We start from the raw sequence: 19,344 nt of genomic DNA, 5'->3' as shown, positions 1-19,344 counted from the left end.
GGCCATCTGTATGTCTTCTTTGGAGAAATGTCTATTTAGGTTTTCTGCCCATTTTTGGATTGGGTTGTTTGTTTTTTTTTAATACTGAGCTGCATGAGCTGTTTATATATTTTGGAGATAAACCCTTTGTCCATTGATTTGTTTGCACATATTTTCTCCCATTCTGAGGGTTGTCTTTTCATCTTGTTTGTAGTTCCTTCTGCTGTGAAAAGCTTTTAAGTTTCATTAGGGACCATTTGTTTATTTTTGTTTTTATTTCCATTACTCTAGGAGGTGGGTCAAAAAAGATGTTGCTGTGATTTATGTCAGAAAGTGTTCTTCCTATGTTTTCCTCCAAGAGTTTTATAGTATCCGGTCTTACATTTAGGTCTTGAATCCATTCTGAGTTTATTTTTGTGTATGGTGTTAGGGAGTGTTCTAATTTCATTCTTTTACATGTAGCTGTCCAGTTTTCTCAGCACCACTTACTGAAGAGACTGTCTTTTCTCCGTTGTATATCCTTGCCTCTTTTTTCATAGGTTATTTGACCATATATGCATGGGTTTTTCTCTGGGCTTTCTATCCTGTTCCATTGATCTGTATTTCAGTTTTTGTGCTAGTACCATATTGTCTTGATTACTGTAGCTTTGTAGTATAGTCTGAAGTCAGGGAGTGTGATTCCTCCAGCTCCATTTTTTTCCCCTCAAGATTGCTTTGGCTATTCAGGGTCTTTTGTGTTTCCATGCAGATTTTAAGATTTTTTTGTTCTAGTTCTGTAAAAAATGCCACTGGTAATTTGATAGGGATTGCATTGAATATGTAGATTGCTTTGGGTAGTATAGTCATTTTCACAGTGTAGATTCTTCCAATCCAAGAACATGGTATATCTCGCCATCTGTTTGTGTCATCTTTGATATCTTTCATCAATGTCTTATAGTTTTCTGAGTACAGGTCTTTTACCTCCTTAGGTAGGTTACCTTTGTTTTTAATATAATTTATTTAGTTGCAAGTTTATATAATTTAATTGTAAACAGTGGCTGTGTTTAACAACTGATATTCAAAATTTTTGAAATTTAACAACCAGTTCTTGCTGGCTCCAGCATGCTGCTGCATGCTTTGATCTCAGGCAGCCAAACTACTATGCCCTTAGCCATTCTTTTATGTGGTATTAAGGTATTACTAGAATATGGTTCCATACCAATACCCGTGTGGCAACACTCAGCATGCAAGAGTTATTGTGTGTCTTTATTTTTCTAAATCACATTAATTCTCATTAGATGTACCACTCATCAAGGTTGTTGAGAAGTCCAATTTGAGGGACCACTGCTCAACCACAGATTATACAGGTACCCATGGGCTTACACAGTTCAGGGACAATGGCAGTGGACCCTGGTGGTCTGTTGACATTGCTGTCACTCCAAATGTCCTGCCCAGGCCCACCTAGAGGGCCTCTCTGTGGTGTGAGATGAGATCACAGTCCCAGTGGTGGTACTCCAGTGCCAAGTGCAGCTCTGGGGGCAAGGACTGAAGCACAGCCACCCCCATCTGAGGTCCCACTACCACCAGCCCACTATTTTCAAAGAAGTCTTCCTTTGCCTTTTCTTTCTCACAGGTGAGCATCCACTGAGGTTGGGCCACTACCTCTTCAGCCCAGAAAGCAGCAGCCTCCCCCGCTGCTCTCAGACAGTCCAGCCTAATCATCACTTTGATGCACTTATACCTCCAACACTGGAAAATTCTCTCAGGGTTATTTTCAGAGAAAGGAGAGACAAGGCTTTCATGCTTTCCTGGTGAGACTACTGGAAAAAAAAAAAGCTACTACCGTATAAAGTTATTACTGAGAGAATCCCTAAAGCAGCCTGAGCAAAAATGAAATAAGGCTTTAAAAAGCAAAGTTCAAATCATGAACATTTTTTAAATGCTGCACTTGGAACAAGTACTCAAATATAATTTTTTTTTTTGCCTTCAGGAATTGGGAATGATTAGTGTTGTTGAGAGTTTTTTGTTTAACCTCATAAGGCTACCTCTTTTCATGACCCTGTTAATTCTCATTTTCTCCCCACACAACATATTGGGAAATCTTCCTGATCTTATCTGACATCAGAAAGACATGCTTTTGCCCTTGGAGAAACAAATCAATTCCTTCTCCCCGATAGGGTGATGAAAGTCCTCTGCAGTGCTTTCTATTGCTATGGCAACAGAAGATGGGATTTCCCAATGGAACTAGATTTATATATACACAGAGAAAAGCAGTTCTTTAAAAGCTTGGTCCCTTTTTTGTTGCCATGTGTACAATACAATCAATGCAATAAACTACCAAGGAAAGGACACCAAACCTTTTTATGTAGGTGTGGAATGAGACCTCCATCGTATTGAGACCCTCAGTGAAAGGGAGTCAATTTTGAAAGTTTTAACACTGTGACATTGCTGTTGTAGCCATAATAATCTGTAAAATTTGTAATGTGCAAGTTTTCTTAGAAAAGCAGAGATTTGGCTTTATGGACTCTCAAATGGAAGACATAAAATATAAGTAAGCGGTATCGATACTTCCAGTCACAGAAAGAACGCAACACTATGTTATGGTAAAGAAGACAATGGGAAGCCCAGAGTGGACCAGATATTTTGTGTAGTGGTGGTACTTTCCACTTCTGTAATTTCTTCACGGAAGAACACAACAATTGGCCATTTCTGAAGAAATCTTATCAGAAGGAATTCAGGGGGCATGATAGTTTTCATCACGGCCCCTTAATAGGATAAGGAGACACACCCTCCTATAATCTGTTGGTTGATCTAAAGGCAATACTTAGGGTAGCTTCTTATGCTTAGGGCATCTCTGTAGGAGAAGGAAAGAGCAGTTTTGAAGTATGCAGTAGGGGGCCAATTTGGAATCTGTACCTATCTATCTATCTATCTATCTATCTCATTTAAACGCTTCTGAACTAAAATTCCAAATATGTTTTGGGATTAGATGAAAGCAGATCCTGCTCAAAACAACTTTTCATGAAATTCTTGAATTCCTAAATGCAGAGAAGTGAGAAGTGAATATAGATACTTTGATGGTAGCTTCAAATATGCTTATTAAATAAATGCTCCTGTAACTGCACCCTTATTACCAATACCTGATGTGCAAATCCAGTGATTAAGGTTGCTGGGGTTTTCCCCTGCTTTCTTATGAGGATTAAAAACTGCTGTTGAATGATATGACATATTTAAAACAAAAGTAAGTAAATGCCACTTGGCTCTGCTCTAAAAGATACACGGATGCTGTCATTCTATTACCCAGGTGGAAGGAGTGAAGTTTCTGGGAAGCTGATGGGAAAATGGCAAAGTGAGTAGAGGTGGTTGTCTGTTTGCCCTGATCTTGCCGTGGACGTGGATAAATAGGAACATTATGAGTCACTGCATTGTTGCATGCAAGCCAGAGAAGTGAGGTCAGAGACTAACTTGGCTTATAAAAGGAGAAAAGGATAATTTTGTTAATATATTCAAATGGTAAAGGAGGAACTTAGATAAATGGGATATCATGGGCTGGGAAAAGATGGTTTAAAGAACAGTGTTAAAGAAACTTCTGGGGAAAAAAATCCAGTATGGACATTTTCCTAAATGTGATAAATTTATGTGCTTTAAGATGAACGAAAAGGACGATAAAAACCAGAGTAAAAATATTTCAAATCCATAATGGGATGTTTTGGGGTCACCCTGATAATTGAGTAACATACACTGATAAATTATTTTGAAGGCCTCTCTAAAGATTTGTTGAAAGTGTTTTTTTCATTTCCCCCCTCATTCAAGGAATGAGAAAAGTCAAGAATCATGAAATTATAGTTAGAACAATTAACTGGAATAGCAATTTTTTTATTCTTTGTTTTTTAGAACCCCAGAAATTTACCAAGTCTCTCAAGCATTTTAATTAGAAGCTGTAATCACAGCAAAAGAGTTTCATTTGTGTCTCTTGAAAGTGCCTCTCAGCATCTAGGGGAAATATGCTCAATCCTCTTTATTTTCTAGTCCCGGGTAGAACCTGTGCCTGCAGCAGGAGCGAGAGGCAAAACGGCAGCCATGACCATTGGCCTCCTTCACTCCCTCTTCAGCGAGCACCTTGTTTGTTTTTTTTTAACATCTTTTATTGGAGTATAATTGCTTTACAATGGTGTGTTAGTTTCTGCTTTATAACAAAGTGAATCAGCTATACATACACATACATCCCCATATGTCCTCCCTCTTGGTCTCCCTCCCACCCTCCCAATCCCACCCCTCTAGGTGGTCGCAAAGCACCGAGCTGATCTCCCTGTGCTATGTGGCTGCTTCCCTCTAGCTATCTATCTTACATTTGGTAGTATCTATATCTCTATGCCACTCTCTCACTTTGTCCCAGCTTACCCTTCCCTCTCCCCGTATCCTCAAGTCCACTCTCTATGTCTGTGTCTTTATTCCTGTCTTGCCCCTAGGTTCTTCAGAACCACTTTTTTTGTTTTAGATTCCATATATATGTGTTAGCATACGGTATTTGCTTTTCTCTTTCTGACTTACTTCACTCTGTGTGACAGACTCTAGGTCCATCAACCTCATTACAAATAACTCAATTTCATTTCTTTTTATGGCTGAGTAATATTCCATTGTATATATGTGCCACATCTTCTTCATCCATTCATCTGTTGATGGGCACTTAGGCTGCTTCCATGTCCTGGCTATTGGAAACAGAGCTGCAATGAACATTGTGGTACATGACTCTTTTTGAATTATGGTTTTCTCGGGGTATATGCTCAGGGATTGCTGGGTCATATGGTAGTTCTGTTTTTAGTTTTTTAAGGAACCTCCATACTGTTTTCCATAGTGGCTGTATCAATTTGCATTCCCACCAACAATGCAAGAGGGTTCTCTTTTCTCCACACCCTCTCCAGCATTTATTGTTTGTACATTTTTTGACGATGGCCATTCTGACTGGTGTGAGGTGATACCTCATTGTACTTTTAATTTGCATTTCTCTAACGATTAGTGATGTTGAGCATCCTTTCATGTGTTTGTTGGCAATCTGTAGGTCTTCTCTGAAGAAATGTCTATTTAGGTCTTCTGCTCATTTTTGGATTGGGTTGTTTGGTTTTTTTTGATATTGAGCTGCATGAGCTGCTTATAAATTTTGGAGATTAATCCTTTGTTAGTTGCTTCATTTGCATATATTTTCTCCCATTCTGAGGGTTGTCTTTTCATCTTGTTTATGGTTTCCTTTGCTGTGCAAAAGCTTTTAAGTTTCATTAGGTCCCATTTGTTAATTTTTGTTTTTATTTCCATTTCTCTAGGAGGTGGGTCAAAAAGAATCTTGCTATGATTTATGTCATAGACTGTTCTGCCTATGTTTTCCTCTAAGAGTTGTATAGTATCTGGCCTTACATTTAGGTCTTTAATCCATTTTGAGTTTATTTTTGTGTATGGTGTTAGGGAGTGTTCTAATTTCATTCTTTTACATGTAGCTGTCCAGTGGTCCCAGCACCACTTATTGAAAAGGCTATCTTTTCTCCATTGTATATTCTTGCCTGCTTTATGAAAAATAAGGTGACCATATGTACATGGGTTTATCTCTGGGCTTTCTGTCCTGTTCCATTGATCTATAATCTGTTTTTGTGCCAGTACCATACTCTCTTGATTACTGTAGCTTTGTAGTATAGTCTGAAGTCAGTGAGCCTGATTCCTCCAGTTCCATTTTTCTTTCTCAACATTGCTTTGGCTGTTCAGGGTCTTTTGTGTTTCCATACAGATTGTGAAATTTTTTTTTCGAGTTCTGTGAAAAATGCCATTGGTAGTTTGATAGGGATCGCATTGAATCTGTAGATTGCTTTGGGTAGTACAGTCATTTTCACAGTATTGATTCTTCCAATCCAAGAACATGGTATATCTCTCCATCTGTTTGTATCATCTTTAATTTCTTTCATCAATGTCTTCTAGTTTTCCGCATACAGGTCTTTTGTCTCCGTAGGTAGGTTTATTCCTAGGTATTTTCTTTTTGTTGCAGTGGTAAATGGGAGGGTTTCCTTATTTTATCTTTCAGATTTTTCATCATTAGTGTATAGGAATGCAAGAGATTTCTGTGCATTAATTTTGTATCCTGCTACTTTACCATATTCATTGATTAGCTCTAGTAGTTTTCTGGTAGCATCTTTAGGATTCTCTATGTATAATATCATGTCATCTGCAAACAGTGACAGCTTTACTTCTTCTCTTCCAATTTGGATTCCTTTTATTTCTTTTTCTTCTTTCATTGCTGTGGCTAAAAATTCCAAAACTATATTGAATAATAGTGGTGAGAGTGGACAGCCTTTTCTTGTTCCTGATCTTAGAGGAAATGGTTTCAGTTTTTCACTATTGAGAAAAATGTTGGCTGTGGGTTTGTCATATATGGCCTTTATTATGTTGAGGAAAGTTCCCTCTATGCCTGCTTTCTGGAGGGTTTTTATCATAAATGGGTGTTGAATTTTGTTGAAAGCTTTTTCTGCATGTATTGAGATGATCATATGGTTTTTCTCCATCAGTTTGTTAATATGGTGTATCATATTGATTGATTTCCATATATTGAAGAATCCTTACATTCCTTGATAAACCCCACTTGATTTTAGCGTACGATCCTTTTAATATGCTGTTGGATTCTGTTTCCTAGTATTTTGTTGAGGATTTTTGCATCTGTGTTCATCCGTGATACTGGCCTGTACTTTTCTTTCTTTGTGACATCTTTGTCTGGTTTTGGTATCAGGGTGATGGTGACCTTGTAGAATGACTTTGGGATTGTTCCTCTCTCTGCAATTTTTTCGAAGAGTTTGAGAAGGATAGGTGTTAGCTCTTCTCTAAATGTTTGATAGAATTCGCCTGTGAAGCCATCTGGTCCTGGGCTTTTGTTTGTTGGAAGATTTTTAATCACAGTCTCAATTTCAGTGCTTGTGATTGATCTGTTTATATTTTCTATTTCTTTCTGGCTCAGTCTCACAAGGTTGTGCTTTTCTAAGAATTTGTCCATTTCTTCCAGGTTGTCCATTTTATTGGCATAGTGTTGCTCGTAGTAATCTCTCATGATCTTTTGTATTTCTGCAGTGTCAGTTGTTACTTCTTCTTTTTCATTTCTAATTCTATTGATTTGAGTCTTCTCCCTTTTATTCTTGATGAGTCTGGCTAATGGTTTATCAATTTTTTTTATCTTCTCAAAGAACCAGCTTTTAGTTTTATTGATCTTTGCTATTGTTTCTTTCATTTCGTTTTCATTTATTTCTGATCTGATCTTTATGATTTCTTTCCTTCTGCTAACTTTGGGGTGTTTTTGTTCTTCTTTCTCTAATTGCTTTAGGTGTAAGGTCAGGTTGTTTATTTGAGATGTTTCTTGTTTCTTGAGGTAGGAATGTACTGCTATAAATTTCCCTCTTAGAACTGCTTTTGCTGCATCCCATAGGTTTTGGGTTGTCGTGTTTTCATTGTCATTTGTTTCTAGGTATTTTTTGATTTCCTCTTTGATTTCTTCAGTGAGCTCTTGGTTCTTTAGTAGTGTATTGTTTAGCCTCCATGTGCTTGTATTTTTTACGGATTTTTTCCTGTAATTCATATCTAGTCTCATAGCGTTGTGGTCAGAAAAGATACTTGATATGATTTCAATTTTCTTAAATTTACCAAGGCTTGATTTGTGACCCAAGATATGTTCTATCCTGAAGAATGTTGCATGAGCACTTGAGAAGAAAGTGTATTCTGTTATTTTTAGATGGAATGTCCTATAAATGTCAATTAAATCTATCTGGTCTACTGTGTCATTTAAAGCTTGTGTGTCTTTATTAATTTTCTCTGTGGATGATCTCCATTCGTGTAAGTGAGGTGTTAAAGTCCCCTGCTATTATTGTGTTACTGTGAATTCCTCTTTTATAGCTGTTACCAGTTGCCTTATGTATTGAGGTGCTCCTATGTTGGGTACATATATATTTATAATTGTTATATCTTCTTCTTGGTTTGATCCCTTGATCATTATGTAGTGTCCTCCTTGTCTCTTGTAACATTCTTTATTTTAAAGTCTATTTTGGGGCTTCCCTGGTGGCACAGTGGTTGAGAGTCCACCTGCCAGTGCAGGGGACACGGGTTCGTGCCCTGGTCTGGGAAGATCCCACATGCCACGGAGCGGCTGGGCCCATGAGCCATGGCCGCTGAGCCTGCGCGTCCAGAGCCTGTGCTTCGCAACAGGAGAGGCCACAACAGTGAGAGGCCCATGTACCGCAAAAAAAAACAAAAAACAAAAAACAAAAAAAGTCTATTTTGTCTGATATGAGAACTGCTACTCCAGCTTTCTTTTGATTCCCCTTTGCATGGAATATCTTTTTCCGTCCCCTCAGTTTCAGTCTGTATATGTCCCTAGGTCTGAAGTGGGTCTCTTGTAGACAGCATATATATGAGTCTCATTTTTGTATCAAGCCAGTCTATGTCTTTTTTTGGAGCATTTAATCCATTTACATTTAAGGTAATTATTGATATATATGTATGTTCGTATTACATTTTCTTAATTGTTTTGGGTTTGTTATTGTAGGTCTTTTCCTTCTCTTGTGTTTCCTGCCTAGAGAAGTTCCTTTAGCATTTGTTGTAGAGCTGGTTTGGTGGTGCTGAATTCTGTTAGCTTTTGCTTGTCTGTAAAGCTTCTAATTTCTCCATCAAATCTGAATGAGATCCTTGCTGGGTAGAGTAATCTTGGTTGTAGGTTTTAGCCTTTCATCACTTTAAATATGTCCTGCCACTCTCTTCCGGCTTGCAGAGTTTCTGCTGAAAGGGCAGCTGTTAACATACAGGGGAATCCCCATAAGGTTATTTGTTGTTTTTCCCTTGCTGCTTTTAATATTTTTTCTTTGTATTTATTTTTGATAGTTTGATTAATATGTGTCTTGGCATGTTGTTCCTTGGCTTTATCCTGTATGGGACTCTCTGTCCTTCCTTGACTTGATTGACTATTTCCTTTCCCATATTAAGGAAATTTTCAACTATAATCTCTTCAAATATTTTCTCAGTCCCTTTCTTTTTCTCTTCTTCTTCTGGGACCCCTATAATTCAAATGTTGGTGTGTTAAATGATGTCCCAGAGGTCTCTGAGACTGTCCTCAATTCTTTTCATTCTTTTTCTTTATTCTGCTCTCCAGTGGTTATTTGCACTATTTTATTTTCCAGGTCACTTATCCGTTCTTCTGCCTCAATTATTCTGCTATTGATTCCTTCTAGAGAATTTTTAATTTCATTTATTGTGTTGTTCATCATTGTTTGTTTGCTCTTTAGTTCTTCTAGGTCCTTGTTAAACGTTTCTTGTATTTTCTCCATTCTATTTCCAAGATTTTGGATCATCTTTACTATCATTACTCTGAATTCTTTTTCAGGTAGACTGCCTATTTCCTATTCATTTGTTTGGTCTGGTGGATTTTTACCTTGCTCCTTCATCTGTGTGTGTTTCTCTGTCTTCTCATTTTGCTTAACTTACTGTGTTTGGGGTCTCCTTTTTGCAGGCTGCAGGTTCGTAGTTCCCATTGTTTTTGGTGTCTGCCCCCAGTGACTAAGGTTGGTTCAGTGGGTTGTGTAGGCTTCCTGATGGAGGGGACTGGTGCCTGTGTTCTGGTGGATGAGGCTGGATCTTGTCTTTCTGGTGGGCAGGACCGAGTCCGGTGGTGTGTTTTGGGGTATCTGTGACCTTAACATGATTTTAGGCAGCCTCTCTGCTAATGGGTGCGGTTGTGTTCCTGTCTTGCTAGTTGTTTGGCATAGGGTGTCCAGCACTGTAGCTTGCTGGTCGTTGAGTGGAGGTGGGTCTTAGCATTGAGATGGAGATCTCTGGGAGATCTTTTGCCGTTTGGTATTACATGGAGCCGGGAGGTCTCTGGTGGACCAATGTGCAGAACTCGGCTCTCCCTCCTCAGAGGCACAGGCCTGACACCCGGCCAGAGCACCAAGACCCTGTCAACCACATGGCTTCCTTCAACCAAGAAATGTTATTTTTGTCATTTTCAAAATGCTCAGCTGTTCTGACTTTTATCTTTTCCAGCTCAGTTTCTGACATCTGTTTGTTCCCAAGGGAGGGGGCCCAAGGCATGGGATGGGGGAGCAGCATGGTGACGCTCTGGCCATCCTCCCTTCTCACCTCTCGATGTCCAGCATTCCTCTCGCAAGCACCTTGTTAATGCTTACTCTGCCACGATGTTCCAGGAACCATGTAGAGTGATAGAAACAGCCCTTGCCCTCATGGAACAGACAGTCTCATCAAATCCTCTTCTTCATAGCTCTTGGGACTTCAGGTGTGGTGTAACCTGGGGAGTCTCTTTGGCAGAGACTAAGGTCGAGTTAAGGCCATCTTTTTCCCAGGATCGGGCTTCAGACTCTAATGCTGCCAAGCTCTGTGATTTATCAACCCAGTTGCCTAAGCAAAAAGCTGTCAGGTTTGACATGTTCAAGCTTTTCCTTAGCCTCAAACACCCTCACCCTGTCTCTCTCTTGCTCTCTTTCCCTTACATATCTCTTGACTCTTCTTCTCCCTCCTCTCTGCCCCTGTCGTACCTCACTCTCTCTCACCTAGTCTCTGGCCTCTCTGCTTCCTCTCCTAACAGCCCTCACCCATCTGTTCTTCCCACTGTTCCTCACTGCTACTAGGGTTACCTTCCTGACATGTGAAACTATTTATGTTGTATCCTGCTTCTGACTGTCAGTGATGCCCGAACTTTCTGGCCCGATTAAAAGGGCTTTCACGGCTGCCCTGGCCTGCCCGTTATTATTTTATGCGTCTGTCCTTCCTTTTAAGGTGGGCTTCTTGAGAGAAGGGCAGTGTATTTTCTGTTATCTATGGCACCACCTGACATTTCATAGGTCCTTAAATAAGGGTTTGTTGAATGAATGAACTAAAATATACTAAATTGTCATAGGGTTTTCATAAGACTGCTTCCATCCACTATTTTAATGAAACAAGTATGACACTCCATAATCTACTTGCAATTTTCTAGGACATCTAGAAAGTATCAAGGACCAGAGGTATCCCAGCAAAATTGATATTGAGGGGGTACTTTTATACTTTATTGGTCTTCTCTCACCAACTGTGAATGCTGAAGTGTTCTACAAGCTTAAAATGTTTTAAAGCCTCTAAGAGTCACCTATTGTGAAAAAGCTACCCTTTTATGTGTGTCTTCTTTTTATTTTACTCCTCATAACGATCCCAGAGGATATATTTTCCAGCAAGTACTAAGATGGCCAACTCAGATTCGGGGCACCGAGGTGTTTCTCATCCCAGCCCATCCTCTCCTTCCTTCCCCTCCATCAGGACCCACGTTCACTCCCATCACAGCTGAAGCCAGGAAATCACCTGCACCTTGTTTGCCTTCCTGGGAAACCCCACACTCCCCCGTCCAGAGCAGGCCCAGGCCCATAGACTCCCTGACAGAGTTCGAAAGAGGAGCACGTTTCCTGACGGAGGGGCTTGCCTGGAGAGGCCGGCTCACTCATCGCAGGGCGCAGGCAGTTGGACTGGGTCAGAAAGGGAGAGCAATGCCTGAGGTGGTGCTGCAGGGGAAAGGCTTGAGGAAAAGGCAGCCATGGTCTCCTGGGGTGAATTCTAGACAGCTCGCTGCTGCCAGGAGGAACAACTGGCCCCCCGAGGATGTGCAGTGACATGGTGCATAAGGGTTGCTGCAGCCTTGGACCATGGCAGATACTGGATTTGTCCTTCCTCTTCCTGAAAGATGATAGACTTTCGGCCCACCTGCGTGCATTTCACTCCCAAGTTCTGAACTCAGGCAGTCTCCCCACTGCACAGCCTTTGGGCCACAGCCTGGTCCCCAGCGCCTGGCCAGGCCCCTGGGGAGAGTGCCCTGTGACTATGGCTGGCGGTGGGGGGTAGGGGGTGGGGGGAGGGCAGGTGAGGCAGATTGAGATTTGCTTGATTGGTGGTGTGAGCCAAACTCCTTTCTGACTGGAGCGTCCTCACTGGCACCTGGAGCACGCAGGTGTCTCTCATCCCAGGAAGCCTCCGCCTCCGCAGAACTCCCGAGATCTCGTGAGATGGGGCTGTTTCTTGGAAGGGCGGTGGCGGCAGAAGTGCCTGCGCCTGATTCCTGTGAGACGCCCCGAAGGTCAACGCTCCCAATCCATCCTCTTCCTCCCCCTCCATCTGGACCCACACTCACCCTCCCCCCACTCTGCAGCCAAAACCACAAAGCTCACCCTCCAGGCAGCTCCAACTCCACCCTTTTTGCTTACAAAGAAAAAGGAAAAACCAAAACTCGATGAAGCATCCAGCCTCGTAGGGAGAGTGCAAATGGAGCCGACCTCCAGCTTAGGAGGCATCACGGGGACTGAAGACCTGTGGATGGGGGCACTGGGAGCTCCTGGGAAGGCCAGCTGCACCCTGGCGCCAGGGTACAAGGGCCTGGGAGCACCGACGGTAAGGAAAGGGAGCCAGCACTCGGGGTCCTGTGCAAAAGATGGTACTAGGTTTGGTGGGAGACCCAGGAAGTGAGCACAGTGGGATGAGAGACACCAGAACAGACTGTGGGGCTTGGTGGTTGCAGAATTGGGGGCGGGGGGAGAAGCAGAAAGTAGTTTGTTTCTAAAAGGAACACCCGTATCAACAGAGACATGCCTATGTTGGTTGTATCTGTCTGTTGCCAGTTACACAAATAATGATGATAATGAAACTTGAGTGCTTACTCTGTGCTAACTGCTCTGTATTCATTATATCATCTATTTTCATATGTTATCTTCATTTCATAGATGAGGAACCTGAGGGCAAAAGAGATCAAGTAATATGTCCAAGGAACTAGAGGTATTGAGGGGCAGCCAATGTGCAAATCCAGGTGTAAATCCAAATGCTCTGATTCCAGAGCATATATTCTTATCAAAATCAAGCTGAAAATTGAAAAGGAAAAAACAATTCTGCTTCTGTTAACTGTAAACAGATGCTGAAATTGAAAAGGAAAAAAGTTCTACTTTTGTTTATTGTGTAAACAGTCATCTGCTAGTTTTTTATATAGGTCTTTCGTTTAATTCCCAACACCTGTTTTTAGAAAGGCACAACTCCTTTACACAACGAATTTAAAACGTTTCAGTGATTTCTCATCTAGGAGTAATAATGATTACATTTCTCCCTCTTAACTGCTACAGATTCCTTGAAATTCTAGTTGGCATTTGACAGTTTTATTTTGATTGCACTACAGTTGTAGGAAAAATTCTACACAAACCACAGGCATAGTAATTTGTGGTTCTCTTAGTGTCACAGTGATTTGTGTAAAATAGAAATTTTCATTTAAAATACATAATCTATGGCAGCAGATACAGAAACAGCACTTGACTCTGAAACCCCCCTCCATGCTTTGAAATCCTAATGAGGATGGTATCCAGAGCTTCTGCAAGCAGGTTTAATTAATTCTGAGAAGTACCTTTCTCCTGGCAACAGCATTTTTTTTCCCAATTTAAAGTCAAAAGTTAATTTGAAAGCTAAGTAATATTTTCAAAATCAGTAAGTAAATACCATAACATAAGGCAATGATAGAACATAGAATCACAGAATTATAACAGTTGTCTGATTTTCAAGGTTACCAAGCGGGTAAGATGAGATGAAATTATTGTTAAACTGTGCTAAGCCTCTCTTTGCCAAAGTTGAATGTTTCTCTTAGACCAATCAGCCAATTCATTACTTGGGCGACAGTTTGGACTCTTTCTCTTGGGATTATCTTGTTAGATGATTAAAATGAGCAATGTGGATAAAAGGTGATCAATGTTTTTCTTAACTTTGTTCAATAGGAAGATGTGAAAGAGGCCTTTTTCTTTTTCAGCCTTGCCTTACACCCAGATAAAACCCTTGTTGCAACTGGCCAAGTTGGGAAGGAGCCATATATATGTATATGGGACTCCTATAATGTCCAGACTGTGTCTATTCTGAAAGATGTCCATACACATGGAGTCGCCTGCCTGGCTTTCGACTCGGATGGACAGGTATGTATCTTTTTGCATTTTCTTTTTCTTTAATGACTTCTCACAAGTCACCTAGAATTATAATGCACATAGCGTATAGGCTCAGAAGGTCTATCAGCCCTCCCTATCTCCCCTTGTCAGCCTCTTAGAATCCTCATATGTTTGGTCCTTTTCCACACTCATGGTACTGAGATCCAGCTCTGGATAGGACCTAGTTTTGGTTCCCCCAGTCTCACTATTAGGTTAAAAAGCCCCCAGAAAGGAAGTTGTGAACTTCATGTTGATTGGGTTCATAGTGACTCAGTGATTCTACTTTGTCTTCCATTGTTAGCTTCCTATTTGGAATGAGGGTTGGACTGAACCTTTTTCACTGACCTCAAGCCCTGAGTATCTCCTTGGTTCCCCTTGCTTTCAGAAGATAGCATCACCTCCTAATAATTCATTGAGAAGATTCTAGTTGATTCTTTAACCTTGAGGTGACTTCTAACTCCTTTCCCCTACCCGCTCACCTCAATTCAAGCAGTCACTGATCCATGTGTATTTATTAGCTTCTTTACAGTGACTCTGACATTCATTCTCTCCTTCCCATTCTCCCTGCCACCATCCTTTAAGTTCCAAATCTGTGTCATGCCTGACAGTTTAAGTAACCTGTCTTCACACAGTCAATTTCTTGCTAATGCATTTCACCAACTGAAAAAGTGTCAGAACGTTGTTTAAAAACAACAGAAGCTTGGAGTACCCCCTGAATGAAGTCCACACTTTGTGGCTGGGCATTCTAGGCTGACCAACTTTTCTAGCCTTCTCTTCACTATTCCCTTGCAGTCAAGTTGGATAAGTCAGAGAGATTCCTCTACCAGACCAGGTACCTTGGCACCTCCAGACACTTTCTCATGCTGCCCTCTTCACCTCCAGTGCCCTGCTCACCCTGTTTGCCCCTTAAAGTGATTCATTCTTCCAAGACACTTCATAGGTCTTCATGAAGCCCTCCCAGTCTCCCATTCCAACAAAGTGTCTCTCTTTCTGTGGACTTCCAGATTTGTTAATGTGTTATAGATACCAATTCTATCTCAATTTTTAAAAGATGTTAAAGAGAAGGGAGTGGAAGTGTAAAGGCCTCATTCCTGGCTCCCCCTGCATTCACCTCCTCACGAAGGCCATGCCTTTTCTTCCTAGCCTTCTCCACGTTCCTAGGACGCCCTTCCTCTGTCTCTTTTCACTCTTGTGTTAATGCCAGTTAGTTCCTTCAGTCTATTTTTTGGTAAATTTTAGAGTTACTTCTCTAAGTCCATATTGTGGAAAGACCTGTGAAATTATTCATAGAAGATTGACCAAGCTGAGAGTTTGCAGGTAGTTCAGATAGGACTTGACCTGGTTTGGGTCACTTTTTAAACAGTTAAGATTTACTTTGTGTTTTCTGCTATTTTGAGAGAGTAGTGATCATTCTATTCATTTTTCTTTCCAGAATTAGATTCAATACATATATGGACCCCTGGTAAATATGTTTTTGATTTAACTACTCTATAATCTTGTCCAGTTTAGTCAGGATAATGCATAAGTTCTATTGTATATCCAGGTCTAAAGAGAAATAGCTAGATAGTAACGTGTGTTCAGATTTGCAGTTATTGACTTCCTGACTAAACTGAATGAATGTGTCAGGATGCATATGTATGTACAAGTGTAAATGAATGCTTTGATGTGAACTTACATGCACATTCTCTATCTGATTTTGCTTTTCTAGCAAACATTCTTTATCAAAATTCTAGCAAACATTCTTTATCAATGTTCTAGCAAACATTCTTTATCAAAATCACAAGAAAAATGTAATGTAGCAGGGGGAAATCCAGCTGTAACTTTTAGTTCTTTGTCCATTTTATTTTGTGTTAGAATCCTAGCTATTTTTTTAGGTTCCATTTTGAAGGTAGAGACAGGGATGAACTGCATGGTACTTTCACAACTGTCAGTTGAGAAAAATAACCTCCTATTTGTTTGCTGTGATGGATTTCGTGGCTTGTTGATGCCTATTGCTTCAGATCTGCCTTTTTCCCTGGACAGAGTTCACTGGAGTCGAGCGATATTTAGAAAATGACAAATGGACCATCACCTCACAGGCATCAAAAGGCAATTGAAATGCTTTTCCGGTAGCGATAGGGCCTGTCACTGCAAATGAACAGAATAGATTTCTTTTGGCTTTTTCTCAGTCTTCTTCACATTTCTTATGTGGGTTTTACTTTAGTGCCCATGTTTATGTTAACTGCTTTTTCTGTTAAAGTAAAGAGAAAAGAAAAAAATAAGCTGAATGGAATTCACCCACTTCAAATTTTCATATATAGATAAAAATACAACCATGTCTTAAAATCATTTCCATTACTGTAATTGAAAATTACAGCAAAGACCTCCTTTCAATAAGCACCTATTTTAAAACCTCCAGCTATATTTTTTTATACTGAATATTCCTAATGGAAGCTACCTTTAGTGAAGAAACCTGAATAATCTCTGCATAACACTAAATGTATTTAGCCATATATGGCTATCTGTCATTGCATATATATGCACGTACACACACACAGTGAAATACATAAGCTCACATACTGTTATACTTGGGTAGTGATGTTTTTAAAACCTTTTGACTTACATTATTTCACTGATCCATACAACAGTACTACTTTGTAGACAGAAAAAATACTTTATACTCATTTTACAGTTGAAAAAACTGAAATTTAAGGAGTTTAATTTTCTAAGGTCTTATGTCTGGCTAATCATGAAGTCAAAAGTGAAGCCAAATCTACTTACTCCCAGCCCAGACCTCTCTTGATTACATAGTTTTGTTTCTATGCTGCTAGAAGCTCTGATTTTGGTGTCCCTAATATGTGTTTTGACCCTGTTAATTTTGTATATACTCAGGTGTGGGATTTTTTTTCCCTTTGAGGACAAGGTCTGATCTGAATCCAATGAATTTAGACTGGGAGATGAAGTACCAGAGTACTTTTACTAAAACTATGTATCCTTCTGTAGTCACTCCAAATGTTTGTGAAATTATGAAAATTAAGAAGAATGAAGATAATGTTCATTTATGGGATTTCTTTTCCATGTGTTTGTCAAACCCTTTCATTTTAACAGTTTGGTGAGGCTTTTAGACTACAGAATCCTAGATGCTCTTAAAACCGTATTAAGATCTTAAATTTGAAAATTTAAATCCTGCCTTCTAGTTCTGTTCCTATGATTTCCACTGATAAATCAGAGACTTCATGAGATTTTGCATGTTTCCTATGTTTAAGAAGGACAAATTGGTTGTAGGTTTTAGGTTGTTGAAATTTTAGTATATGCTAATGGAATAATATCTACTGTGATATCTTTAGCTTTGGATTTAAGATGGGTTTTGAGAAATCATTTTTTTCACAAGAAATTCAATACTTAGCCCATAGTAGGTAATAAGAACTATTTATCGAAAGATGGAATGGATAATAGGAAGTTTTCCCATCATTTTCTGGTATTAAATTATTGTTCTTATTCTTAGCGTTTAGCCTCTGTGGGATTGGATGCCAAAAACACAGTCTGCATTTGGGACTGGAGGAAGGGAAAACTTCTGGCCTCAGCCACTGGCCACTCCGACCGGGTAAGAAGACCTTGTTGGATCAAGCCATGCAGGTTTCATTACTGTGAGGGAACTGTGATGTAGCTTCTCAGAGTTGTAGTATTTTTTAAAATAAAATTTTCAAGTGTAGATTCTCCTTCCGTATGCAACTTAAAATCTTACTGTTTATAAAAATTAATTTATGATTAGTAGCTCTGTTGGCATGATCTCTTCTGGTGATCAGATGCTTTATTTAAATTGTTACTGTTATTCATAGGCAAAACAGATTTTTGATACTGGCATTTAGCTTCATAAAATAAAAGAAGAATTGAATTTGAAATTATATGCACTGTTTAGGTGTATTCATTTAGAAATGGAAATAGTTGTTAGAAAATAATATTCACAAGGTATGTTTACAAGTGTATACATTTGAATTTCAAATGAATGTAATGACAACTGTGTGATTCTTTGTTATATTCAAGAAACTGGAATATAAATTGTCTGCTTACCATTCATATTGAAGTCATTGTGATCGTAGATGATAATTCCATGTAGCCATAGCTGGCAAGATGGGGTAGGAAGCAGGCATGTGCATTAGCTGGTCAGAAATGTATTTCTCAAGTGTCTGGAATAATTAAAATAATTTGGCTATTTTATTGTCTTGATTTTCTAATTTAAAAAAATGAATTTGCATACTGTCTTACATTGATTCCTAGTTGATCTGTATTTCTGCAAAGTATAACTCCATGCAGAATGAGGCCCTAATTAAATGTAAATTCACTGCCTCTTGATTGGTGTGAACTCTAAAAGATTTCTTTATATGAATGGCATATTCATCTAGGGAGAATTCTCATTTTAAGGGGCCCCCTTAGTTTTTACTGAACATTTGGGCAAATTGTATTCGAGGATTAAGTCCTCAGAAAGTCCAGGAGTGATCAGCAATGGAACGTTAGTGTTGGAAGAGGCCTGGCACCCGTCTGGCGCAATGGTTCCCACCACTGGCTACACATCCTGGGAAGATTTTAGAGTATAGTGATGCTTGGGCTTTACCCCCAGGTGTTGATATTAACTTACTGCTATTTAATTGGTATTAACTTAGTACTTAATGAGCAGGTTGAAAATATTTGTGATTCTTGCATTTGGTTTTTTTTCTACATTAAATTATATCAGTATTTATTCTCTATGTATTAATTTTATTTACTTATTTTTAATATAATTTTAATTTTATATTAAAGTATAATTGATTTACAGTGTTATATTTCAGGTGTACAGCAAAGTGATTCAGTTGTACATATACATATATCCATTCTTTTTCAGATTCTTTTCCAATATAGTTTATTATACAATATTGAGTATAGTTCCCTGTGCTATATAGTAGGTCCTTGTTGATGATCTATTTTATATATAGTAGTGTGTATATGTTAATCTCAAACTCATAACTTATTCCCCCCCCACCTTTCCCCTATGGTAACCATAAGTTTGTTTTCGAAGGCTGTGAGCCTGTTTCTGTTTTGTAAATAAGTTCCCTTGTATCATTTTTTTAGGTTCCACATATAAGTGATATCATGTGATATTTGTCTTTCTCTGTCTGACTTACATCACTTAGTATGGTAATCTCTAGGTCCATCCATGTTGCTGCAAATGGTATTATTTCATTCTTTTTTATGGCTGAGTAGTATCCCATTGTACTTATACCACATCTTCTTTATCTATTCCTCTGTTAATGGACATTTAGGTTACTTCCATGTCTTGACTATTGTAAATAGTGCTGCAGTGAACATTGGAGTGCATGTATCATTTCGAATCATGGTTTTGTCTGGATATATGCCCAGAAGTGGGGTTGCTGGATCA

The 19,344-nt window shown here is 39.4% G+C and overlaps 1 protein-coding gene across 1 annotated transcript in view; it reads left to right on the top strand.

The window, feature by feature from the left end:
- Positions 1-19,344, top strand: part of EML6 (EMAP like 6) — a 315,760-nt gene that overhangs the window by 120,865 nt on the left and 175,551 nt on the right. The window contains exons 2-3 of the mRNA XM_033414224.2: positions 13,784-13,943; positions 17,437-17,535. Of these exons, the coding sequence (XP_033270115.2) occupies positions 13,784-13,943; positions 17,437-17,535 (259 nt within the window). The remainder of the gene's footprint in view (positions 1-13,783; positions 13,944-17,436; positions 17,536-19,344) is intronic.

The sequence above is a fragment of the Orcinus orca genome, chromosome 13 (assembly GCF_937001465.1).
Source record: "Orcinus orca chromosome 13, mOrcOrc1.1, whole genome shotgun sequence".
NCBI lineage: Eukaryota > Metazoa > Chordata > Mammalia > Artiodactyla > Delphinidae > Orcinus > Orcinus orca.
Note: the sequence above shows the minus strand (reverse complement) of the source record. Positions and strands in the feature narration are given on the sequence as shown.